Source organism: Cavia porcellus, unplaced genomic scaffold, assembly GCF_034190915.1.
Source record: "Cavia porcellus strain 051 isolate PalLab524CR breed Dunkin Hartley unplaced genomic scaffold, mCavPor4.1 scaffold_21, whole genome shotgun sequence".
Lineage (NCBI taxonomy): Eukaryota > Metazoa > Chordata > Mammalia > Rodentia > Caviidae > Cavia > Cavia porcellus.
In genome coordinates this window covers 63,301,854-63,327,223 of record NW_026947504.1, presented here as the reverse complement: position 1 = coordinate 63,327,223, position 25,370 = coordinate 63,301,854, and the positions used below count along the sequence as shown (strand labels likewise).

The window sequence follows — 25,370 nt, the reverse complement described above, 5'->3', positions numbered from 1 at the left end:
AAAGACTGTGTGGGCAACAGTGTGTGTGTGTGCATGTGTGTGTTACTGTGGACTGAACCCAACAGTGCTCTACAACCAGGGTGCACCCCTATCTCTTTGGATTTATTTATTTTGAAACAGGGCTGTCCATGTTGTGGTCCTTCCTGTCCTAGCCTCCCCCAAGCAGCTGGGACTTCAGATGTGTATACTGTGCTAAGCAGCACTTTAATTCTTAGTATTAAAAACGTTTTAAAAATGTATTCACTAATGGGTAACCTTGTCAGAAAACAATAAACTAATGATGCTTTTGTAAATGTTGAAGGCTCTATAAAAATTTCATGTAAAAGAGCCTATGAATCACATATGTCAAGAAGCACAAGTCGGACTGAAATGCACCAGGGTTAGTCCTTATTAACTGCCACTTTTTAAGAAATACAGGGGGACTGGCACATAGTAATGAAGGGATAAATTCTGCATAAGTAACTCACATTCATCAAAAGATACATGGCATGAGAAAAACAACGGATGAATGAGCACTGTTACACTGAGAGGCAATGCAGAGTGTGCTGTACGTGTGATCTCCAGTACACAGAACAGTGAAAGGGCCCTTCCAAGATAATGTGGCAGGACCTCGCAGACTATCAGGCAGGACTACCGAACTGTTGCACAGGAAAACGGTACTGTGTTTTAAAACGTGTGTACGTATACTGTAATAGGACGTTTGAAATTTCCTGTGAAACGGCATAGAAAGCCAGTGTGTGTTCATGCGTGTGTCTCTTCTGGGTCAGTGAGGGACAGCAATGAAAAGGCAGCTGAGGGGTGGTGAGGATTTGCTATTTTCTCCGTTTTCATGTAGCTTTGAGGTTTATAGACTCAGTACTAAAGGAGAAAGCACAGCTGCAGGCGATGCTTTATGCTTTTACTGTTATTAATTTTAACCTTACTCCCACTTCAGAATCCACTTTCAGCAAAATCTCAGGCTTTCTGCCTCTTGTGAACTGGCCAACTCTTCGTGCTCCTGCTATTCCCCCATCCCAGAGCGCCTAGGCACAAAGGAAACTTGGATACTCGTCCAACGTTCCCATTTTAAAGATGCAGACACTGCGGCACAGTTCGCCCAGCTCATCTGCTTGGTGAAAGCGCAACGCGGCCAGCAGACGAGGCAGAGGAGGAGGGATGGACGGATGAATGGAAGACAACGCGGGATTGCTGTTGGTGTAGAAACACCCGTTTTTTTCCTCTCGGAGGTAAGCACTAAAAACACAAAGCGACTCCCAGGCACCGCCCAGAAAGGGCGGAGCCCGCCCGCGCAGGCCACACCCGCGAGACCGCGGCGGCCTGCACAGCGCCCCCGCCGGCCTGCGCCTGCGCAGAGGAGCCCGGAAGCGGGCGCGCGCACGCACAGCGCGGGCTCGTGCCCGGCACGTTCGGTCCCTCGGCTGCTGTGGAGATGCTCACCCGAACTCCAGGTGACCTCCGGGAAGCTGGAAGCTGCCGGCTCCAAACGACCCCTTCCTCTTCCCCAGCAGGACGCAGCGGGGATGCTCGCTGCTGGTCACCACCACGCCGACCCCGACCCCGGGCCGACTCACCGGGGGCGCGGCCGAGGCCAGAAGTTATGTACTGCTAATAATTATCCTTTCACTATTTTTGCTCATAACTATCTTTTAATTAACTCTTTTAATTTTTCAGCATCTTAGTATAACAGTGAGCTGTAGAAGGCTGCATGCTGAAAGATTCCATTCAGATGACCTTCTGGAGTGAACCAAACTCAACACAGAATGCAGATCAGTGTTTGTCTGGGACTCGGGGTACAGGGAATGGTTGACTACAAAAAGACGCAGATACTTTCTTGGATGAGTGAGTGGTTCTGTGTGTTGATTATTGGCGGTAGTGACTATGTGTAACTCATACAGCTGTGTATCTTAAGGAGCAAATTTTAATATAGATGACAGCTTTTAGTCACAATAGAAAAATGCTGTATGTATTTGCAATAAGGAAAAGTCAGGATACAGTTCAGCACTGAAAAGCACCACGATACAGCACAATTTTATCGCTCTACTTAATATAAAAAGTTGACATCAATGTGGGTGTCTTTGAAGATTATATTTCTGAGGAGGCTAGCATTAGGCCAGGGTAATGGCGTGGCAACTTTTTTGTTTTGTTTTGGTTTGGTTTTTGTTTGTTTGTTTGTTTCTCTTCTCACTGGATTCTGGAGTACTTCAGACCTGGTGATGGACACACCCACAATCAGGCCTACTAAAGAAATTCAATGACGTTTTAGACTGTTCCTGAAATATAGTAAGAAATTAAGGGAAAAGAAATGTGAGAGGTGAAGACAGTGTGTGATATTAAAGAGAAAAATTTAGTAGTCAGTTTCAATTTCCCTTTATTGCACTCTAATTCCACTCTATTATCCCCAAACCTGCAGCAAAGTCTAGCTACCTCTGCTTTTAACTGTGCTTTGAAGAGTTGGGTGCGGATTTACCTTCACATAAAGGAACAATAAAAAAGTAGCATCAGCCTAGGGAGGTTTTGAGGTCAGTGAAGAGGTCTTTGATCTCAGCGTCCTTTATCAGCAGAACTGCAACTAACCCTGGGTGCTTTATAAATGAAGGCTTCAGTGAAACCTAACAGTGTAACAAAACAATTTCAGTGTATGTACCCAAACTAGAAAATGAGTTTCCCTGTAAGCCTTATGATATAGGTAAGCCTTATGAGATACAAATATATCACATTAAACAGTTAGGAAGTTAGGAAGGAAAAAAGACACTGAGTTGATGTTCATGAATCAGCTAAGAGAAATACAAAATGTTACTTATGCTCTCCTGTCCAACTCCAGAATTTTTCCAAGAATGCATCCTTTTCCTCTCCTTCTCCACACCATTCACAGAAATATTATACTCTCCATCTGGAAGATGCTGAGTTCCCATCAAACTGGCAATTTTTTCTTGCTTGTTATACCCTTATTTTAATGACAGTTGATTTGTTTGGTGTATTTTCCATGTCTCTTCTATTTATCCTAGTAAGTCAGCTATTTACCTAAAACTTAACTGATCTCAGTTCACAATTTACAGTAAACCTAAAAATATTCCTAACAATTGATGATAATTAGGTTTTCCTCTATATTCCTGAAAAATACCTAAGAAATTGTTGGAAAATAAGATGAAGTGGTGCCACTAACTGCTTCCTTCAACCATAATGCTTCCTCAGGAGCTGATCTGAGAAAGCCCACCAGGTGGGATCCATTCCTCCACTCCACCCTGCCCTGGGCAAAGCAGTGCTGACCAGATCTGGTTTGTTCATCCCTCACTTAAGCTTCTGGTTTGAGCTCACCTAGTTTCTATTTGCTCTTTCCTCTTGGTAGTCCGTGTGTTTGAAATTTGAAGTTTCATGTACTCAAAACCTGTTTTAAAATTTTATGTAGTCCTCTGTGGTACCTATTGTAGCCAAATCACAAATGTAAGTCACACTGCCACTCAGAGGTCCAAAGAACTGCCCTCCTCAGTGCTCTTTATCACTGGTTGATGGAATTAACTCAATGCCAACATTGTTCCATGTGAACTGATCTAACATGTTCAGTCAGCTTTCTTCCCAGTGTGCTTCTTTACTTAGGATGTCCCGTATGTATGAGGCTTATGTTTGTTTTAACTCGGGCCCCGGTATAAAATCCAAGGAAGTAAGAGACTGAAATTTGGGAAGCAAAGGCTTTATTTTCAGGCCTGGCCACGGGTCTCCGGGAGCCAATTTGGAGACTGCATGCTAGAGACTGAAGGGAGGACTTTAAAAAGAGGCTGGAGGAAAAGAGGCAGGGGGAGAAACAAAGAAACCTGCAGAGCCATCAAACTTGTTGACCCGAGTCTGGAAACTGTATTGCTGTCCACTTAGCTCTGACAATCTCGGGAGTTCCTGGTGTTTCTCAAATTACTCCCATCCTACAGACTGACATTATCTCGGAGTGGCACATCTGCAGCAATATTTGCTAAATCAAATATGCTAAATCAAAATATAAAAGTGTAAAATAAAATGTGACTGAAGCAACATTATGTGGCATAGCGTGAAGGCCCTGGGCCCAATGTGTAGCAACACACAGACACACACAAAACTAATTATGGTCTTTCTTTTTAGAGTGGCACCGTTTGATTTTAAAGCCTATTACCTCTCTACACAAATATTTTGAGTGTTAGAAATTAAGTATTATAATAGCCCATTTCTTGGTGTTTTTTCTCTATATAAATCCTCCCTCATTAATATATATTATATAATATTTTAATATAACATTATATAATATAATATATTAGCTGGTGGCATTAAAGGTGCCATTAGCTCCTTTCTTCCCTACGCCTTCACTGAGAAACAGAATTTAACTTCCCTTCTTTTGAATCACGGCCACCTGTAGTGGTGTTCTTGTGTAATAGAATATGACAGAAGTTAAAGAGGAAGAGGTTTGTTTTGTCCCCTAGTTGGTAGATGTTTCAGTTCATGGTTGACTGGCACCAAAACAGGGTGACACAGTGCAGGGCATGGGAGAAGAGAAATAGCTCATGGCATGGCTGCAGGAAGAAGAGCCCTGTCAAGGAGAAGGGGAGGCTCACGGAGACGTCTAGGCCACATCCCCAGTGACCCACCTCCTCTGATCAGGCTGCACCTCCTAGCATCGCATTTAGCTATAATTTCATCAGTGAACTCAGTCCGCTGATGAATATCAAGCCCCATAATCCAGTACCTCCCCTAAGTCTCACCTATAAGTGCATGAGGCTTTGGGGTGGCATCTAGATATAAACCATAACAAGTTTACATATCTTATCCCCTAGGAATTTCACAGATTTAGAATTCAGTCCACCTCAGGGATCTATAACCTTGTAAGAAAGCTTTCTTTATTCATCCTGGTGGCTGCCACAAGATTCCATATTATTAAGAAGTCGGAATCCAAAGCTTCCTGCAGATTGGGCGTAAACTCCTCTCTGCCTGGGCTCATTTCATGTCCTTCCAGGGCTCCAAAGCTCACATTTGTCTAAGGAATAGCTTCAAGGAAGTTTGCGGAGTGGTTTGATGTGAGGGCCGGTGCTTTGGCTGAGAATATGTCGTGTCTGTTTCATCACTGCTGTTGAGAAAGTCACCTGGCGTCTGAGGGACACTGTAGCTGCTCATGCTTCGTCCACTGTCTGTGCTCCTACCTCAAGAGTGATAGGGGCCGTGCTTAAGAAAGCGATCTGAACTATCTCAGTCGTCATTGCTCTTAGTTCCTGGGACATCCTGAAAGAAGGTGCTGGGTTTCGAGTCCCACTATCTTGCTCCAGTCTTGGTAACTGGCTGTGGAGAGCTAATTCCTGACCTTTTGGGGAATTCGCTGTGCTGGAACTGATATTCCCCATTGCCTGCAGAAGCCGTTCTAGCTATTTCAGCTGGGGTCTCCTTCTGCATCTGCTGTTGGCGGAGACACATGTTGCTGCTGGTTGGAGTTACTACCACCTAGAAAGTCTCCTTGTGGTTCTAGGGAGCAAAGGAGGAACACTCTGATTGATTCTGTGGTTCATGGTTTTCCCAAAATAATGGTCAAAATCTTGGGTCCAGACATGAGGAGATCTTGTTCTTATGGTTTGTGATAGAATTGTGGCACGGCTGAAAAGGTAAGAAGTATGAAATATAAATGACCTTTATTTTAGGAATGTGGGGAGAGAACCCCCGACCCTCCAGGGTCCGGCATGGTCCCCAGGGGTGGCAGTCTCCCCGGGGTCTGTCAGTCTCTCCATCGGACACATGGAGTGGGGTATACACGTAGCTTAGGTTTGGGGTGGAGCATAAGGGGCATTAGTGATGTGCAGGCAGCATTGGTATTCATTTCATGCCACAGGTAAATTTCTAGGGGTGGGGAACATAAAGCTCCTTGGTTCTGCCTCTAACTAAGGCTTTACTGGCTACAGTGTCCAGCCTCGGGCAAGTTTTTTTCAGTCTGTGTGGTAAATTTCTCCATCCTGAAGGATTGCTTGTTCCAATCCATCAAGGAAAGGACCTGAGTGAGGCCTCGTTCACCAAAGTTTGCTGTGCTGTGGGGCCCTAACACTCATCTGAGGAAGCATGGCCCTCCTGGATCCTGCTATGTTGTCTGATTGATATGATTTAAGAAGTATCTCTGGCCAGAAGATGGCTATCTCCCAACCTCCCCGCAGAGGTGTCATCAGGTATCTCAGCAGAAGACTGTCAGAGATGTTGAGCAGTGGGTGGGTACAGCTGCTGGGCCATCGATTCCTGGTGCTGGGCAGTCATTGTCCCAGGAGAAGCAGCTCCCTGCTTCAGGAAACCTGTAAAAGATTGAGCTGGAACATGTTATGCACTCAGCACTCCTGCAGTGCCTACATTTGTGCTCCCGCAGCTTGAAGGACTTGGGCAGATTCCAGGGAGCCTCAGAGGCACCTTAGCTGTCTTGGGGTTTGTGACAAAGTTGAAGAGGGCCTCCAGGCTAGTCTCAAGCATCTGGGACTTGCAGGACCTGGTGTCCGGCAGGGGTGGGGGGTGCTATGGTACTGGCTTGTGCACTGTGGGAGAGGGAGCAGGGTTAGGGTAAAGGTGAGGGGACTGCTGCTGGGCTACTGCTGGCTGTGTCCCTTATCTGCTATTCCTGTAGCTTTAGTAGTCAAATCTTTGCTTCATTTTAAAAAGGAGGCCTTCTGTCTTCTATTTTGGAGTTCTTTATATATTCTAGAGGTCATTTATCACATTTCCCCCCAGATATTTTGTTTCTATGTGTAGCTTAAATTTTCATTTTCTTAGTAATATCATTTGAAAATCCAAACAACCAAGAACATAAATGAGCTGTGTGAGCAAAGATCTCTGATCACCATGTACCCTAGGACACCTCCACTGGTCCACATCTATTACTATGTAGCCAAATAGTAGGAAGATGAAAGCTCAAGCTGGGTCGATGGCTGCATTATGTTTTAAACCCAGAGTAAATGATGACTTCTTTACAGACTTCTTCAAAGCTTGCCATTAAAGATTGGCAAATTTTCCCAATGGGCACAGAACTTTAGCCATTCATTTGGGTGGGAAGGAAGGTATCCCAAAGGTAGAATGTAAAGTTTGACTCTATATTCAGACTTATGGGCAGTGGTAAGTAGCCTGACATACTGGTCATGGCACTGAAAGGACAAAGACAGGCGGTTTAGAGAAAAGGAAGCCTGAGAACCTTTACCCTGACTAAGAGACAGAGGTGTGACAGGCTGTAAGGAATGATCCTATAGGATCACTTTGCTACTGCAGGCAAAGGCAGAGGAGAGAGGGCAGTGAGGAGGAGGTGTACAATGGTGGTGGCTTGGGAAATAGTAGCACTACTGTAATTATTGAGACTTGTTGTATTCTACATTAAAATGCAATAAAATTTTCTATTGTATTGGATATGTGGGAAAGTATGGGACTGGAAAGCAACTGGAAACGTATAGGTAATGTTTATTTTAAAAGGAGCATATTTGGGAAGGAAAATTGGGGGTAAGTCTTGACATGGTAAGCTTGAACTGCTTAGTTCATGCTTAGACACATATAGGTGATGCTTGCTGGGTGGTGAGCAGCTGCTGAATAACTGAGTTTAGAGTTCTGAAGAAAGAAGGGTTTGAATTGGAGCTATAAATGTGAGTATCATGAGCGTATTGATGATATTTAAAACCAGGAGAATAACGAGCTCACGATGGGCATGAGTGGATTTAGAAAAAGAAATAATTTTCAAAACCAACAAAGAAAATAAGATACCAAGAATGTGGAAAAAATATAAAGGAGGATACTTTTCCAGAAACCAAAGTGTTTAAATGAGTGATGAACTGTGTCAAATACTGCCAAAGGCCAGCAAACTGAGACCAGTGAAGTGATCATTTGATTTAGCAGTGTAGCAATCCAAGTAATTTTAACCAAAATCAACTCAGGGGAGGTAGAAGACTCTTCTGGTTTATTACAGTCATAGAGAATTATGACTGGATTGTAACTAGGGGGAGGAATAAGTGTAAAGAGTTGAAATCTTAAAGGAACAGAGATGTATTAATCAGGTTAAAATTAAGTTGTAACAAAACATCAAAGTGGCTTAAAGAACAAAGAAGTTTATTTCTTTTTCTTATGTAACTGTGCCAGTGTGCAGTATACCTTGAGACCTCTAGGTGACATTTAGTTTTTTGAAAATGTTTGTAGGCAGTGTTAATTTTTGTTCTGATTATCAAGAAAGCTAAGAAACTGCTTAAGAGTTCAAAATCTGCTTACTGCAGTCCTTTAGAGACGCACTGAAGGACATTTACCAAATAATTACTGGCTGCCACCTGAGCATTTCAGAGGCTGAGGTAAATTCAATCCCTCTTATACAAAGGCCTTATCTTGTTGCTTTTTCATATGAAGAAAAGCTTAGACTCATGTTTCTTTTGCATTGAGACCCTGTTTCATGTCAAGTTGGGTGAATTAAAAAAGTAAGACAAACCCCTCAGAAGTTCTGCAACAGTTTGTTCACTAAAAAGTTAAAGAAGCAGTTATAGTAAGACTCCAAGTTTGTGATAAAGCTTTTGAAGCTATAAGACGCCTGCTTGCAGAGGTACTACAATAAAGTTGGTATCTCAGCAAAGTCCTAGTCAACTATATCTGAGCTAAGCCTTGGGGACGGTTCATCCAGAAGGCTTGTCTGCTTTATTCTTAGAAGCCTCAAATGTGCCCTTTTAGCATAAATCAGGAGCAGTCAGCCAATCAAGGCAGAGAGTGAAAAGAATAATAGAAGGATGTGGTATAATCACATGGAGTAGAAAAAACTGTAAGAGTCATCAGTGTATTTGAAGTTCAAGGAGTACATGTTTGTCATGGTTGAACAAGCATTCTAGCAAAGAAATAAGAAAATAGAAAATGAGATCTATAAATATTTATATAATACAGGAGAGGTATATGCATGTAACTTTGAAAAAACTGAAAAATGATAATCCCTTCTTGGAAAAAGATTCCTGTATAAGAAGTACTATAATAATGCCAGTTTTTTGAAAGAGCAAAATTAAAACCTAAAGTTTAAGAGGAACATAGGAATTCATAGAAGTGGGATTCCAAAGAAAAAGGTGGGGAGTGTATGGCCCAATCTAGCAAGTCTCAATTGTTTTCGTCTTGGTTTCTGTTATGGCTTCTATCTAAATGTCCCCCAAAGTTCCATGTCCTCGTGGGTGGGGCTTTGGGAGGTGGCTGGATCATGTGAGTGATCCTGGGGTTTAGGAAGTGGGACTAGTCATAGTCCTCTGTTTAGAGTTAGGGTAGTTCTGGGATCTGCTGAATAGATTTACTGAAAACAAGCCCCTCGCTGTGTGGCTGGCTGGCCCAAAAGGTGTGTACCCAGCTGGGATAGGAGGCAAAGGCAGGCTTGCTGCTTGCTACCTCACCACATGAGCTGTTTCTCTTCTGTGATGCCCCTGCCCTGTCGCCTGGCTTTCCAGCCAGCTGATTGTGGACCGAGAGCTTTACAAACTGTAAGCCAAAATAAGTTTTTTCCTTTAACTGTGGGTGTTGGGTATTTTTGCCTCAACAATGAGAGACGTAATTAACACAGCTGCCAAAACTCTTAAAAACTACAGAGTTGTTATAGGGTGATCCTCGTGTTAGAAATTAAAACTGGCCATGCGCGGTGGTGCACTCCTATACAGCTGTTCAGGAGGCAAGAGAATCACAAGTTTAAGGACAATCTGCAGTATTTAGCAAGACCCTGCCTCAAAATAGCTGGGGAATTAGCTCAGTATTAGGGGGGTCCCTGAGTTTGATCCTCAGTATCCCCACCCCATAAACAAAAAGTAAAACTGAAAAAAATTCATCAGGTAGCTGAACTAGGAGGTTGTAAGTTTGATATTTAGCTTGGTTTATATTCTGAAATCCTATCTCAGAAACAAAAAAAAAAAATTGAAAATGAGCTTAAACTTTCATTAATCATTTACAGATAAAAATCCTGTGCGTACTATAATTTTTTTAAAAAATCTGTTTCTGAAAATATTATTCATTAGTGAGAAAAGTGCCACTGATATTTTTGCAAATCTCTTTAATGTCTCAACAGAAGAAAACTGGATTCCCATTTCTGCTTTTATATTCTGACACCATGTATCAGGCAGAGTCTAGAAAACGTGTGTGTATGATGGTGAAAGGATGAGAGTGGAAAAGTTAGATGAGGTTTTAGGGTTATAAAAGCAGGTATCTTTGGCCTTGAATACCCTGAAAGGCTCTTGAGGAGTCCTACAGCCCACACCGGGAGAACTGCTGCCCTGCCCTAGAGCAATCCCTGCCTCTTCTGTACAAAGACACTGGGTCTCGGGCAAAGTGAGGCACTCACAAAGCCCTGGCCTGTTGATGTGGGACCCAGATCTTAGGTGGTTTGTCTCACTTCTCATAGTTTAGGGTCTCACCCAGAAATCTGGGAAATATATAGCATACTGACCTGGCCTGTTCTTACTAGTTGCAAATTGTTACAATATATTGCCAGTTCTCTTAAAGTAAACAATAAAGAATGAACGAAAAATCAACAAACATGAATTCTGTAACAGGCAGTGGTTTAAATCTGCATTATGAGACCTGAGTGGGGGATCTCTATTTTAACTGGAACACTAGAGCAGATCCTATTGCACTCTGCCCGGTGTAATGATAAACCACACAGTGATCACAGATAAATTTGGAAAACAGATTAACCACAATATCTCTATTACATATTTTGTGCCTGAAATACTGTTCAATGACATGTTCCAGAAATATTTTTCTTGAGGTAGTGGGTATTAAGAGAATACAAATAAACCAGATTCACATGTACCTTTTTCAATAAAAATGGGAGTTTTCAATATTTTCATTCTTTAACTTGACCTTATTTTTGTGTGTTTGTTTTTTTTTTTTTTTTTGATCAAAGACTCTTCTTAGTCATGTAGAGATGATTGCCTTTGTATCCTACCAGGTGGTTCAGATCTTCTTTAAATGGATCATAGCCTTGCTCCTTTAAACAACGCAGTGCCCAGAAAAGCTGGTCCAGTGGAGGGAATTCTTCCCATGGGACCCACTCCCAACCTAGAAAAAAAGAGGCCACATTCATATGGTTAGCTGGCAGTAAACAGGAATATTTATTTTGATAACATATTTAGAAAAAATAACTAAATTTAAGTGATTTGTAATTAATAAACCCCAATAGTGATGCTTTGTAAGAACTTATACAAATATAATTTGAATTTAAAACAAAGATCTTAAGAAGAGAATGGTGATGACATAAAACACTGTGTTATTTGGATAGGAAACCAAGTTTACAAAGACCAGACAGTGATAAGAAAAAAACAAAACAATACTAGGTATTATTCTAGTTATTATACAGTGTTAATTTAAGTTGTTAAATATTTGTCTAAAAGTGCAAAGAATTTTGTATACTATAGGCTGTACTAAAAATAAACCCTGTTTGACTATGAAGGAACCTCTGGTTGTATTGGAAAAGCTCATATTCACAGTGCTCAGAAGCCAAGATAACACCAAAGCTGAGACAGTGGAGGACACAGGCTGCTGACACTCCCTCATCCAGAGCAATCAAGCTGCCAACCTTAGAGATCAGTGCTCTTAACTGGTAAGATTGACAGCCTTGTTTCTCAAGGTCCTGGCAATTTCACAGGATTTTGCTTCCACTGTGCCTTCTACTTCCTGAAGCCCCCAAATTGTGAAAACCCAATAATATGATTATCTAGAAGAGTCCTTGTCTTTACTCAGAGAGAGTTCTGGACTCCCCACAAATCACATTCCATTGTCTTTCTTATTTAAGCCATTTGCTATATACTCATTTTAGGAGACTAGGGATCTTATTAGTCCCCAATAGGGAATGATGGCACATACCTATAATCCCAGCATTTGAGAGGCTGAGACAGGAGGATCACCACAAGATCAAGGCCAGCCTTGGCTCTACAGTGAGTTCAAGGCCAGTCTCTACTACATAGAGAGATCTTACCTCTCTCTCTCTCTCTCTCTCTCTCTCTATATATATATATATATATAGAGAGAGAGAGAGTTGAACATAGGGTATAGGCATTCAAAAATGAACACATGAATAGATATACTCGAATAAATTGCAATTAAGGTTATAATGTTAGGACAGAATCTCAGAAGAAAAAACAGGAGGTGAATGTTCCCCAGTTTATACATTTAAGCCAAAAAATTTTTTCTTTTTATATGGTAAGACTGTGTTCATTGCTATAGAACATTTTCAGAACGCAATCATTTATATACATACTTATAATATCGTATATATCAATATTCCAATTATCATCAAACAAAACTGAGAAACAACAAAACTGCCTAGAATTAACCATCCAAGAAAAATTTGTTGAAATTAAAATTTAAAAACAATGACAGCATTAATCACTTAGCTTTGGCCAGACATGGTAGTACACACCTGGAATCCCAGCACTCAGTCGGCCTGAGGCAGGAGGATTGCCACAAGCACGAGGCCAGCCTGGGCTATAGCTGGGCTATAGTAAGTTCAAGGCCAGCCTGAATTATACAATGAGATCCTGTCTTCAAAAACCAAAAAATAAAATAAAATCACTTAGTCTTGTCATCATACTTCACACAAGCAGACGCTTCATGTTTATTAACTTCAATATTTAAGTAGGCCTGAAGTTTCAAAACATGACTTCCAACTTATGTATAGTAGGTAAATTTGCCTTATACAATTTCTTACTTTTAGGAGGTGCTCTAAGGTTTTTGGTGTGTGGAATTTCATTCTCAAACAACGGTAAATGTTAGATCACGGTGTTCACTCTTGCATGGTGGCTGCCCTCACACTGAAGGGTGTACTTCTTTTCCTAATTTTATGTGGCCCAAACTCACTGTGCAGAACCTTTTCCCTACTTTTAATAAAACTTACTTTCCTTTAAAACAAAATAAAGAATTTTGAAGCTTAACACAGTGGTATACCCAAGTAGTATTTTCCCAAGGTAATACATATTCATTAAACAATTAACTTCTCATTGAAAAAGATTTTTCTCCAAGCTAGAGACATCTAATAAAGCTGTGATTACTCCTTTAAATTCTCAATGAATCCCTTCAAGCAAGCCCACTTGCTTCCAGTGGTTAACTGAGGCTTTTCATCTATGCAAAATTGCTTTCCACTTTACAGACAATATTAGAAGAGCAAGATTTGAAATCAGATCCTTCATGAATGACACAGGGAGAACATTCAAATTTGGACTAAAGCACTACTATGAGTAGTTATGGTCTTTGAGCCTGACATGGTTGAGAGCTAGGTCAGATACTGACAATCATCAATAACTTTATAAAACTTTCAAACTAGTTATATAAAGGAAGAAGCATTTAGGTGAAGAATTTAAGAGAAAAAAGTTGGATTCATGTGACAAGAATGATAGAGGTAGGAAGATGAACTGACATGTTATAAAAATGTTTGGTGGGTTTTTGCAGTTATTTTGTTTGCTTGGGTCTTTGTTTTGTATATCTTTTTTTGAGACAGAGTCTCACTAAGCAGTGCAGGGGCTGGCTGGAACTTGCTATGTATCCCAGACTGGCCTCAAACTCACTGCACTCTTTCTGCCTCAGCCTCTGCAGTACTGGGATTACGGGCTTGCAGCACGATGCCTGGCGGTGTGGTGGGTTTAAAAAAGAAAACTCTTAAAGGTGTAACTCTTCAAAAGCTTCCAACTTTCTTGTTGCTGGGATAACATTTTTGACATCTGTGATTTAAAAGAGAAGAAGTTTATTTCTGTTCACAGTTTCAAATGTTTGAGTCCACACTCAGCTCCTTACAGCAGAAAGGCAGGGCAGATGAACACTGTTCCACTCATGGCATCCTGGGAGCACAGAGCAAGGAGACCCTGAGAGGGCGGCCGAGGTCCACACACTGTCCCCAAGACCACACTCCCACAACCGCTTCTCCAGCGGTGCCCCCCATCCTAAAGGTCCATTCAGCTCTGCACACACCGAGAGGTTAACTGTTGGAGTTCAGTGTCCGTGCAGCCCAGTCACCTCCCCAGGCATCTCTGCTCTTCATACTGTCTAGTCCACAATCAAAATTAACTGGATAATTTACTTCCTCTAGAATTCTTAATTTTTCTCTAATTCAACTTTATGGGGCTGGAGCAAACGCCCTGTAACACAGATAAACAGTTGATATATAACAAAGTGCATCTACTTCAAGGATACAATCATTTCTTTATGAATCACAAATCTATTCCTAAAGATTCCTAAAAATCACAGTCTCATACAAATCCCCACAGCTGAAAGGGAGTAAGCACTTCCTAAGTTAGCCCATCAGACCAATGTTCCTCAAATTCTCAAACTGAAGTGACACAAATACTCCACAAAAAATATTAGCAAACTGAAGCCATCTATATCAAACAGTGTGAAGGGGATTGTCTATCATGCTCACTTGCTCTCAGGAGATGGGGCTTGGCTAGAGACAGCCTGGGGACTTGATCTGAACGAGTATACTTCTCCCTCCCTGGCTCCTCCCTGCTCTTGTGCTTCTTGGAAGCCCTGGTAACACAAACGGCATGGTACTGGTGCAACACTAGACAGGTAGAACAGTGTAATCCAATAGAAGACGCAGAAGCAAACCCAAGCCACCATACCTAGCTGATTCTAGGCAACAGAGGCAGAAACATAATACCCTGGAGAAGAGACAGGCTCTTCAACAAATGGTGCTGAGAACACTGAATAGCCACTTGCAGAAGTTTGAGCCTAGATCCTTATCTCTCCTTCTATACAAAAATCAAGTCAAAATGAATCAAATACCTGGAACTTTGAAACTGCTAAAAGAAGACTCTGGGGGAACACTTAAAGCCTGGGCACAGGTAATGACTTCCTGAAAAGAGCTCTAACTGCCCAGGGAATAACTGTAAAATTAACAAAGGGGATTACAAAAAGGTAAAAAGCTTCTGCACGGGAAGGGAAACAATTAACAGACTGAAGAGACAGCCTACCAAATAGGAGACTGTGTTTGCTAGCTACTCTTCAAGAATATATAAAGAACTCAAAAAACTTAACTCAATGGGTAAATGAATTAAACACCACGTCTCAAAAGAGGAAGCATAATAAAGGGTCCATAAGGATGTGGAAAACGCTCCACATCTTTATTCATCAGGGAAGTGCAAATCAAAAAATGCACTGAGAGTCTATCTTACCCTAGTCAGAATGGCTGTCATTGAACACACACACAGGGAGGGTGAGGGGCAGTTGAGGGGCTGAGGATGAGGGGCCGTTTAGGGTGGGGTGGGCAGGAGCCTTCTAGACTGCTGGTGGGAATGTAAATTAGTGTAGCCACTAAGAAAATCAGCATGGAGGTTCCTCAAAAAATTAAAAATAGAGTTATCATTTGTTCCAATTATATCATTTGTTAGTACATACCTAAAAACATTAAAGTCAGCATACTGTAGGGATACTTGTATACTGATGTTTATTGCAGCATAATAGGCAACTAACCTAGGAGATCAACAAATGAATGGATAAAGAAAATGTACAATGTTTCTCCTTTGAGGGTATGAAATTATTATGGAAACACTCATGCAATTCTGAATACACCAAAAAATACACCAAAAAACTTTTAGTGTACACTTTCAATGAACAAATTGCATGGTATGTGATCTATAGCTTAAACTACTATGAAGTTTTCAAAGAAACAGAAAAGATCCAAACAATAAAAAATCAATAAACCAAAATTTCTTTTAAAAATAGCAGATACATGAGCAAACTTCTAGTCTGACTCATCAAGAAGAGAGAAGAAAGACATAAATTATCGATACAGAAATTAAAGAGATGGGGGCTAGTGATTTAGCTCAGCAGCACAAGCACCTGCCTGGCAGGCACAGGTCATGAGTTTGATCCCCAGTACAAAAAAAAAGAGAGAGAAACACTGTCACAGGAATCAAAAGGATGATAAAGGAATATTTTAGACACATAGTCCAATAAACGTGGCAATTTAGATAAAAGAGATCAATTCCTTGATAGTAAAAATTATAAAACCTAAACTGGTAAAATAAATATTTTAAAATATGAATAATTATATTGATTAAATAAATTGAATCATATTTGAACATAGAACATACCCACAAAAAATACTCTGGTTCCAAATGGATGGACTAGTGAATGCTATCTGCATTTGAGGAAGTTATAAAAGACATCTTACAGAAAGTTTTAGAAAATAGAACTTCCCAACTCATAAGTCTAGCATTACACTTATACCAAGAAAGAGTAAAGCTATTACAAGAAAAGAAAATTAAACATCAGTATCTCTTATGAACATACGTTTAAAAGTTCTCAAAAATATTTTAAAATCAAAATTAACAACATACAAGAATCAAAATGCAATATGACCCTATAGAATTTACCTCCAAAAAATTCACCTAAACTTCTTAAAAACAATCAAAGTAATTCATCATATGAAAGGTCCAAAAGCCTACAAATAAACAAAACAAACTAAAAAGGTATTACTCTTTAAAATAAAAGACTTGTTAAAAGGTAGCACCTGAAAAAGGTCTCAGCAAATTACAATACCAAGGAATTTCTTCAACATTTGTCTGTCTCCATCTGTTAAAGAAAATGCAAATAAATTGAGTGATAAACCATTTCATGGATTAGAAAAATTAGTATTGGCTGAGCTATCAGTTCTCTCTAATATTAAATATAGGCTCAAGGAAATTTCAATCAAAATTCCAGAATTCGTTTTTGCAGAAATCTATTCTAAAATATATTTAGAATTACAGAGATCACAAATTGACTCAAGCATTAGTGCTTAATTACGTTTTTTAGTCAGTGTAACAAAAATGGAAGAGTAGATGGTCTCGTCAACAAATGGAGTTGGGACCACTAGACAGCTATATGGAATAGGTAATTACACCTGGCAAACATATATTTGAAATTCATCAGTACCTAAAAGGTAAAAGTGAATCAACCTCAAAAGCATATAATAAAGGAAAACGAACAAAATTTTTATTAACTTTTGGAAAAGATATTTTAGATTACACAAAAAACACTAACTATACAAGACATATTAACATAGATTTCAGAGATTATAAAATTTTGCTCACTGAATGATATGGCTAAGAAATGAAGATTAAGTGACAACTGGAAGAGTATGTTTGTAACACACATATTTGAGAAACGATTTGAAAACACTAAATTTAAAGCATTTATGCAATTTAAATATATTAAATATAATTTAAACTATACAATATATAAATTTAAATAATATAATTTAAATTTAAATTATAAAGGGGCTGGTGATTTAGTTCAGCGGCATAAGCACCTGCCTTGCAAGCAGGCGGTCATGAGTTCAATCCCCAGTACCGATAAAAAAATTTTTTTAATTATCTATATTAAATATAATTAATATAATTTAATTTTTTATAGGAGAAAACCTTTTGAATAGACATTTTACCAAAGGAAATAAAAGAATGACTAAGGAACACCCAAAAAGAAGTCATGTATCATTAGTCATCAAAAAATATAAATTAAAAATCACAGTAAAATGCCACTGCACATCCACTGAAATAGCTAAAATTAAACAGAAAAATTCTAAGTGTTCCTGAGACTATGAAACAATCGTGGAGTGCAAAGCGGCACGACCATTTTGTAGACCTGTTTGGTTGCCTCCTTGTAACACTAAACATACACACAGCACAAAACCCAGAAGCTCCATCAATAAACACTGAACCAAGGGACATGAAAACAATGTCCAGTAAAAAAAAAAGAAACCCTCTACCTGAATGTTCACACAAGTTTTATTCATAATAGCCCATATTTGAAAAGAAAGCAAATACTCATCAACAGGCAGTTAAATACATTCCCAATGGGTCTTTCTCCAACTAAGAACAGGGAGCCTGCTGAGCACACAGCAGCCCTGGTGAATTTCAGAGACAGCACTCTACACACATGAAGCCAGACGTGAGAAACACGCACCGCACTGTGTGATTCACTTGTAAGAAATTCTAGAGCAGGTAATAATAGCTAACATTTGTCATGTAACTTGAATTTTGATTTTTGTTTTGTGTGATTTTTTTTCCACTAAAAACACTACATAAATACAGAAAGCTGCATCCGGGTGCACCGAGTTTTGCATAATATACACCCCACCATCCCTTGTGCTGTTTTTGCCACACATCTTACTTCAAACTGGTTCTCTGTGCTCTCTCTCCTCACTCTCTTCCTCCCTGTCTCGTCTGTCTCTCCCTCTCTCTGGTGTGTCCTATACTGGGCATTAATCCCAGCAACTAGGCTAGTGTTCTTCCACTGAACTTCATCCAAGGCCTTCTTTTTGTTTGTTTTCCCTTTTTGAGACAAGGTCTTATTACACAATTTAGGCTGGCCCTGAGTTCACTTTGTAGCCCATGCTGGTCTTGAACTTGCAACAATCCTCCTGCCTCAGCCTCCTGGGGGCCCAGCTCTCCATGGCCCTCTTTATTTTGAGACAGTCAAACTAAGTTGCACAGGCTGAGCTCCAATTTACCAGCTTCCTGCCTGAGCCTTCCAAGCAATTAGGATTACAGGGATGTACCACTGCACCTAGGTTCAGAAGTTTTACTGAGATCTCAAAGTTCTCACCAGAAATTTTCATCAAATTCTTTTTGTGTGTACTTCATCCTTGAAAACAGCTGCTTCCAAATGTATGTACTGCCAAAAAGTAATGAAATGAATGGAATGTGACCTTGAGGACAAGTCTTATACACATCTAGTAGAAAACCTGACCAATTTTTCGTTTGAGTTGAAGAATGTCTGATTGAACTCTATACATTCCAAAAATTAATAAATAAGCATTAATAAATAACCATTTATTTTTCAATGTTATGTCATATGAGTAATAAGACTATCAAATTAATAAATAAGCATTAATAAATAACCATTTCTTTTTCAATGTTATGTCAAATGAGTAATAAGACTATCATAAGCAAAACCTATTTTTGTACATTTTTTACTACAGCTGCTAAAAACTGTTTTAACTTACTAAAATATTTTATGAGCTCTCATATGCCCAGTTAGTAGTTTAATCAGAAACCTTATATGTCTGCTAATAACTATAAACACCTATCTTTACAGGTACAAACATTTCAGTAGGTTAAAACACTACTGTGCATAATTCCTGCACTTTCCCTGTCAGGTTTCACAGGCACAAATAACACTGGGTGTGCTCTGGTGTCATGGGTTTCTGTTCAACTCACTGTGTGTGACGCGTGCACTGTGCTGTCCCCTAGACAGCCTTCCATTGTCACTCACACATTCCAGGCTCAAACTATCAGGCAATTGAGTCGCAAAAAATATCGCTGAAAACCGCATAATAAAGAGGGGTGAGGTGGTCCATGCCTTTAATCCCAGTACACCAGGAGGCCAAGGAGGATGATCAAAAACTAAAAAAGTAAAAATAGGGCTGGGGATTTAGCTCAGTCTGAAAGTCCTGACTTCAATCTCTAGTACTGGGAAGAAAAATTCACATAATAAAGTTAAAATTATATAATCCTGGGGGTAGGGTCACATTACTGTCTGCTAGCTGTCCAGGATTTCAAGATCTCGTGGGTTTAATTTTTTTTTCATTTTTGGTAATCCAGATCTGCTGTAAACAAATTCTCCATGCTTTTGTATTTCCAAAAAGTATTCACTCATGCTCATTTTAAAAGGGTACTTGCGCTTTTCATAGAATCCTAAATGAACTTTTTTTAACTTCCTTTTAAGAATGTTAAAATTTGCATTCCATTGCCCTCTGTTTTGGCTTCTATTATTCCTGACATGAAATCAGTAACAATTATTATTTTGTTTGCCATTTCTCTCTTCTCTGATTCTTTTTTTTTTATTATTTAAGAGGAAAAAGAGAAAAACACAAAACAAAACAAAGCAGTGTAAGGTTACACATAATACAGAACTACAAAAAAAAAAATAACAGTAAGAAATCACCTGTTAATAGATTACATATTATCATCTTGGAAATAGTTGCTCAAATCACAGTATCAAAGAATACAAAGTGGACATTCAAACAGAGAGACTGCAAACAGCTGTGTTCAATGATCCAAAAACATTAATATAGTCAGCTATTTAACACCTCTAAACACACTTGCTGTTATATCCGTTAGAGCTCTTTTTTTTCCCCCTCTCTTATTTACAACAAAATTTACACATTTTGGGTTTTATTACTCCTTAGTTCTTATTACTTTTTTGGGGGGAGAGAGAATAAAGTCAAATATGGCAAAACAAAGCTGTCAGTCAAAACCAAGGATAGACATAGCACATGATGTAGAACAGAGTACAAGGTTATTAACAATGGTTATCAACGTTGTCTCTTGTTTCCTTAAAAAGAATTGTCTATCTCATTAGATATTATAAAGTTGGACAAAACAGTAGAGAACAAGACCAATAAAACTTAGGCATTGTAAACATTACAGGACTTCCAAAGGAGACAATAGTCAAACCAGAATGGGCATCTTAGTGAATCTTATTGCCTTCAAAGTAGTTGCCTATACCCTCAAACTTGATACTATCGCACAGAATGAAACAGAGTCTAATCAGTCAAAACAAGATCGTGGGAGTATTACAGGACTTCAAAACAAGTTAATAGGAAATCGAAAAGAGTTACTATTATATATCCTAATTTTTTAAATTTTTCCTTTAATTAAAATAAACATAAGAAATAACTAAATAATTTTTTAAAAAAATAGTAGTTACCATAGTGTCTGTCTTTTTCCTTGAAATATTTGGATAAAACTTCATATACTATAGCTTCAAATATTTCCATATCAAGAAGCCCAGAATAAAGCCTTTCTAATTAATAAGTGAAAATTTTATAAGGCTTCAAGGCCACATAATGGGGAATCATGATTACCACATATTTTTATATATTTGAATCATTACTTACATTAGGGAAACTATTCGGTATTCAAATATGCGAGATTGATTTATTTCACTTATGAGTATGGTCTCAAGCTGCGCCCATTTATTGATAAATATCTCAATGTGATCCTTCTTTATAGCTGAATAATACTCCATTGTATAGAAATACCACAAATTTTTTATCCATTCCTCAGTTGATGGACACTTGGGTTGTTTCCAAGATCTGGCGATTACAAATTGTGCTGCTATAAACATAGGTGCACATATATCACTGTGGTATGATGTTTTCAGTTCTTCTGGGAATATGCCTAGGAGTGGAATAGCTGGAATAAATGGGATTTCCAATCCCAATTTTTTGAGAAACCTCCAGACAGACCTCCGCAAAGGCTGTACCAGTCTACACTCCCACCAACAGTGCAGGAGAGTTCCTTTTTCCCCACAGCCTCTCCAGCATTTGTTGTTGTTGGTTTTCTTGATCCTGGCCATTCTTTCAGGAGTGAGATGGTATCTCAGTGTGGTTTTAATTTGCATTTCTCTAATGACCAATGATGCTGAGCATTTTTTCATGTATTTATTTGTCATTTGCATTTCTTCATCTGAGAATTGCGTATTCATCTGAGATGCCCATTTTTGGATTGGATCTTTGAATTTTGGAGGTCTGAGTTTTTTTAATTCTTTATATGTTTTAGACAAAAGTCTCTTGTCTGAGAGAGAGTTCACTAAAATCTTTTCCCAGCTTGTGGGTTTTCTTTTCCCTATGCTGGAGATTTCTTTTGACATGCAGAAACTTTTTAATAAGAAGTGGTCCCAGTTATTGATTCTGGGAAGTATTTCCCGTGCAGTTTGAGTCCTGTTCATGAATTCTCTACCTACTCCTATGTCTCCAAGGTTTCTACCCAATTTGTCTTCCAATAGATTTAGTGTTTCTGTTTTAATATTCAGATCTTTGACCCATTTAGATTTTAATTTAGTACATGGTGATAGACATGGGTCTAGCTTTAGTTTTCGGCAAATGGAGAGCCAGTTTTTCCAGCACCATTTATTAAAGAGACTATCGTTCTTCCAGTGAACCTTCTTGGCTCCTTTATCAAAGATAAGGTGGTTGAGTGTGTTCGTAGTTGTGGTTGTATCTTCTAATCTATTCCACTGATCTTGGGCTCTGTTTTGATTCCAATACCATGTTGATTTTACTACTGATGCTTTGTAGTATAATTTCAAGTCAGGGATTGTGATGCCTCCTGCTTTGTCTTTGCTGCTTAGAATTGCCTTTGCGAGATTCGGAAAATGGCGGCGAGCTAGGGGATCGAGCGAAGAGTTTCTCCAGAGAATTCAAACTCAAAGCTAAAAAAAAGACAGCATGGAGAGGACCAGACAAATCGATAGCAATTCTTATTAACCAAGACAGTACAGCTGGAGGATTTAAAGTCGTGCTGAGACTGGAGGCTGCAAATCCCGTGCCCTTAAATCAACAAACAGACTCGTGGACCCAACACGAAAAGCTGAGTTGCTTTTGGGGACTGCAGGAAACTGAGACCCAGATCGAGACTCCAAGTAGCAGCCAGTTCTGCACCGCTGCACCAGAGCGGATGTACAAAGCTCTGGCGTTTCAAATCTAAACGGTGCACAGAAATCTGACCGGTCAGCGCTGAGCCGCGAGTGGGGGAAAAGTGGACAGCTTGGTGTGCGGCGGTCCCGGAACGAGGACTTGCACCGGACTCTGGTGAGTACAGAAAACCCCGCGGCTGCTGGGTTTGGCCAGAGAACAGCTGGCCCGCCACCACGGGGAAATCAATAACACAGAGTCTGGTGCAGACATATTAGCCTGGCGGCAGAAACCGCAGCTTGGTGACATCACCAGGTCCCCCTGTAGGGAGGGCTGGTGGAAGACATCTTGTCTTCCTGGCAGAGCCTGATTACTTGCTGGCTTCAGCTCCACACAGAGAACTTAGTGGGAGCCATCTTGGTTTTGGGCAGATCTGCTTTTCTGGTGCTCCTATCACAGAGAGGTTTGGAAGAGAACGGCTGGGACCTGGGCAGAATCCTGTGCCATTACTCAGCTGCTTCTGATTCAAAGAGAACTGGCAGGAGCTACTGGGGCTAAACCAAGCCTCTGCTTGGGGCCCAATAAGCAGATACAAAATAGTCACAACTCAGTGACAACCAGAAAGTACAGCCTAATTTATGAACTAACTGACACAGAGACTAGAGACTAGACTGTATCGCCCCTACATCCCAGCCTACCCCAGATAATAGCAAATTGGGGAGGACAGCAAAAACTCAAGCCAGCACGCTTCTGAAAGGCCCTAAGCAATTCGGAGAGGGCCAGAGAACTCCAGGACAGTCTGAAAGAAACCAGAAACATGACAAGAGATAAAAATAAAAAAAAATCTCCAGCTGTTCAACAGGAGAAATTAAACCCAAGAGAACTAAACACTGAAGAGAACAAACACAGTAACCATCCTCTACTCGACACAGCATCAGCCGAAATTAAAAAGTACTTACATGATCTCATAGAGGAATTTAAAGATGTACTCCTGATCCAAGTGAGGCAAGATATAAAGAGATTAATTAAAGAAATGACAAGCCCCGCCCAAGAGAACACAGATGGAAGAACTGAGGAAATCAGAAAAGAAAGAGAAGCATCTGAAGAAGAATTTAAGCATAACTTAGAATACATGAAACAGATCCAAAGAGAATATCAGGAAACTAAAAACTCCATTGAATATTGGCAAAATGCCTTGACAGAAACTAAAGACAACCTTCTGAAACTTGAAGAGAGATTTAGGGCTTATGAACGTGAAAGAAAAAGCCTCTTAAAAATAACAAGGAACCAGAAAGAAGCAATTCTAAAACTGGAAGATGATAAAAAGATACATAACCTAAGAATAAAGAATGTGAGTGAGGAAGCAGGAACATCCAAAAATGAAATACAAAAAATATTCACAGAGATATTAAAGCAAAATTTCCCACGTATAGCAAAAAGAAATGATATCCAGATAAAAGAAGCATACAGAACGCCAGCTACCTACAACCAAAACAGATCTACGCCTAGGCATATAATAATCGAGATCCCAGAAATCCACCAAAAAAACAGAATATTAAAAGCAGCCAGAGAAAAGATGCAGGTTACCTATAACGGGAAATCTATCAAAATAACAGCAGACTTATCAACACAAACTCTTAAGTCAAGAAGGGAGTGGGGAGAAATATTCCAAGTCCTGAAGGAAAAAAATATGCAACCTAAGTTCATATATCCGTCAAAACTCTCTCTAAAAATTAATGAAGAAATAAGATACTTTCAAGACAAGGAGGAACTGTGGGAGTTCGTGGCCACCAATCCAACCCTACAGAGAGCGCTGAAGGACATTACAGAGAAAGAGAGGAAGAGATATCAGGATTACAGCTACAGTGGCAGAGAGGCCTCAGTGAACGGGGCAGACCATGGAATGAGGGAATAAGGTGGACAAATTATAGCAGAAAAGTGGAGTAGCAGACATGAGGCAGAGACGGTAAGCTAGTCTTTGGTAGAGACAGCTCTGAAACTATATTTAAAAAAAAAAAGCAGAGGTCATTGCTAATGGTGTATAACGATTTAAAAGACACAGTAGTCCTAGTGCCATATTTAGATTGAATTAAATTTGTTCTGGTCTGTCCACTCATATCAGATTTGAGGACACAGACCTCTAGAACCAAAAATAGCAGGTTATACCATGGTAACTATCCTTACTTTCCTATTGACTTAGGTGAAATCCTGTATTACTTACATTGTCTTACTATGACTGATCTTAATTGTATCTGAATCATAAGACTATTGGTTGGCCTTGACTGATCCTATTTGAAATCAGTATGCGTGTTAGAATCAACCCTAAAAGTAGAGGAAACTACTCTGAGCATGACAAGATGTAAAGGATATCCATACTGGTATGAATCAGTAACAGCTCTCAAATACTACAATGCAGTCAAAGATAAGTTTTTATAAAAATAGGTGATAGTATGTTTATAAGCCAGTGTTGTCGACAAATCTATTGAAAATAACAAGAGAAAACATAGTAGCTACAGAAGATCATTTATATTATAGTTTTATAAGTCTTATCCATTGCATGTTTATCTAGGAAATTGTTTCGCTGTCTTGTTATGACTTGGTTTTCCCTATAATACAGAGAGGATAGGAACAAATACTCTGAGGAAGAGACCTGAAAAACCCGAGGCTTATTTTGTAGCATTATAATATAAATTCTAGCAATCTATTGCTTGCTGATTAAAATGACTCTGGACTGGTTTCTTCAGCTCAACTTCAGCATATGCAGAGATGGGGACGGCTATCTCAAAGAGAATGAGAGATGCGATGGTAGTTGCTATTGTCTTCCCTAATTTGGAACTTGAGGACCTAAAAAGACTCCAACATCCTGTAATGATTTGATTAGTTCTATAATATGCAATAAGTATAGAAAGTGGGTGAAGTTAGGGACAACTATTTGTAAGAAGCTAGAGACAGTTAGATAAGGTAGATCTCCAGTGGACTTGCTTTGAAATCTGTATTTCTTTAAATTGTTTTTTATTTTTTT

At 39.5% G+C, this 25,370-nt stretch overlaps 2 protein-coding genes and 1 pseudogene across 3 annotated transcripts in view; all 3 read right to left on the bottom strand.

Annotated features, from left to right (window-relative positions):
* The window catches only part of LOC106025117 (nucleotide triphosphate diphosphatase NUDT15), a gene marked incomplete at its 5' end in the record, with an annotated part of 37,516 nt that extends 35,921 nt beyond the window's left edge, over positions 1–1,595 (bottom strand). The window contains one exon of the mRNA XM_013140926.2: positions 1,438–1,595. Within this exon, the coding sequence (XP_012996380.1) occupies positions 1,438–1,595 (158 nt within the window). The remainder of the gene's footprint in view (positions 1–1,437) is intronic.
* A 2,077-nt stretch (positions 1,596–3,672) lies between these two features.
* On the bottom strand, positions 3,673–6,246 carry LOC106025151 (transcriptional coactivator YAP1-like; annotated as a pseudogene).
* Positions 3,673–25,370, bottom strand: part of Nudt15 (nudix hydrolase 15) — a 61,542-nt gene continuing 39,844 nt past the window's right edge. Inside the window, exons 3-4 of one of the 2 annotated variants that reach the window (XR_010041827.1) lie at positions 10,769–11,016; positions 3,673–6,281 (exon numbers count right to left, since the gene is read on the bottom strand). Coding sequence is in view for 1 of the 2 variants with exons in the window: in XM_003477315.5 (XP_003477363.1) it covers positions 10,856–11,016 (161 nt within the window). In the remaining variant the exon portion in view is untranslated. Of the gene's footprint in view, positions 11,017–25,370 lie in introns of both variants that reach the window. The other variant, XM_003477315.5, reaches the window with a different exon arrangement.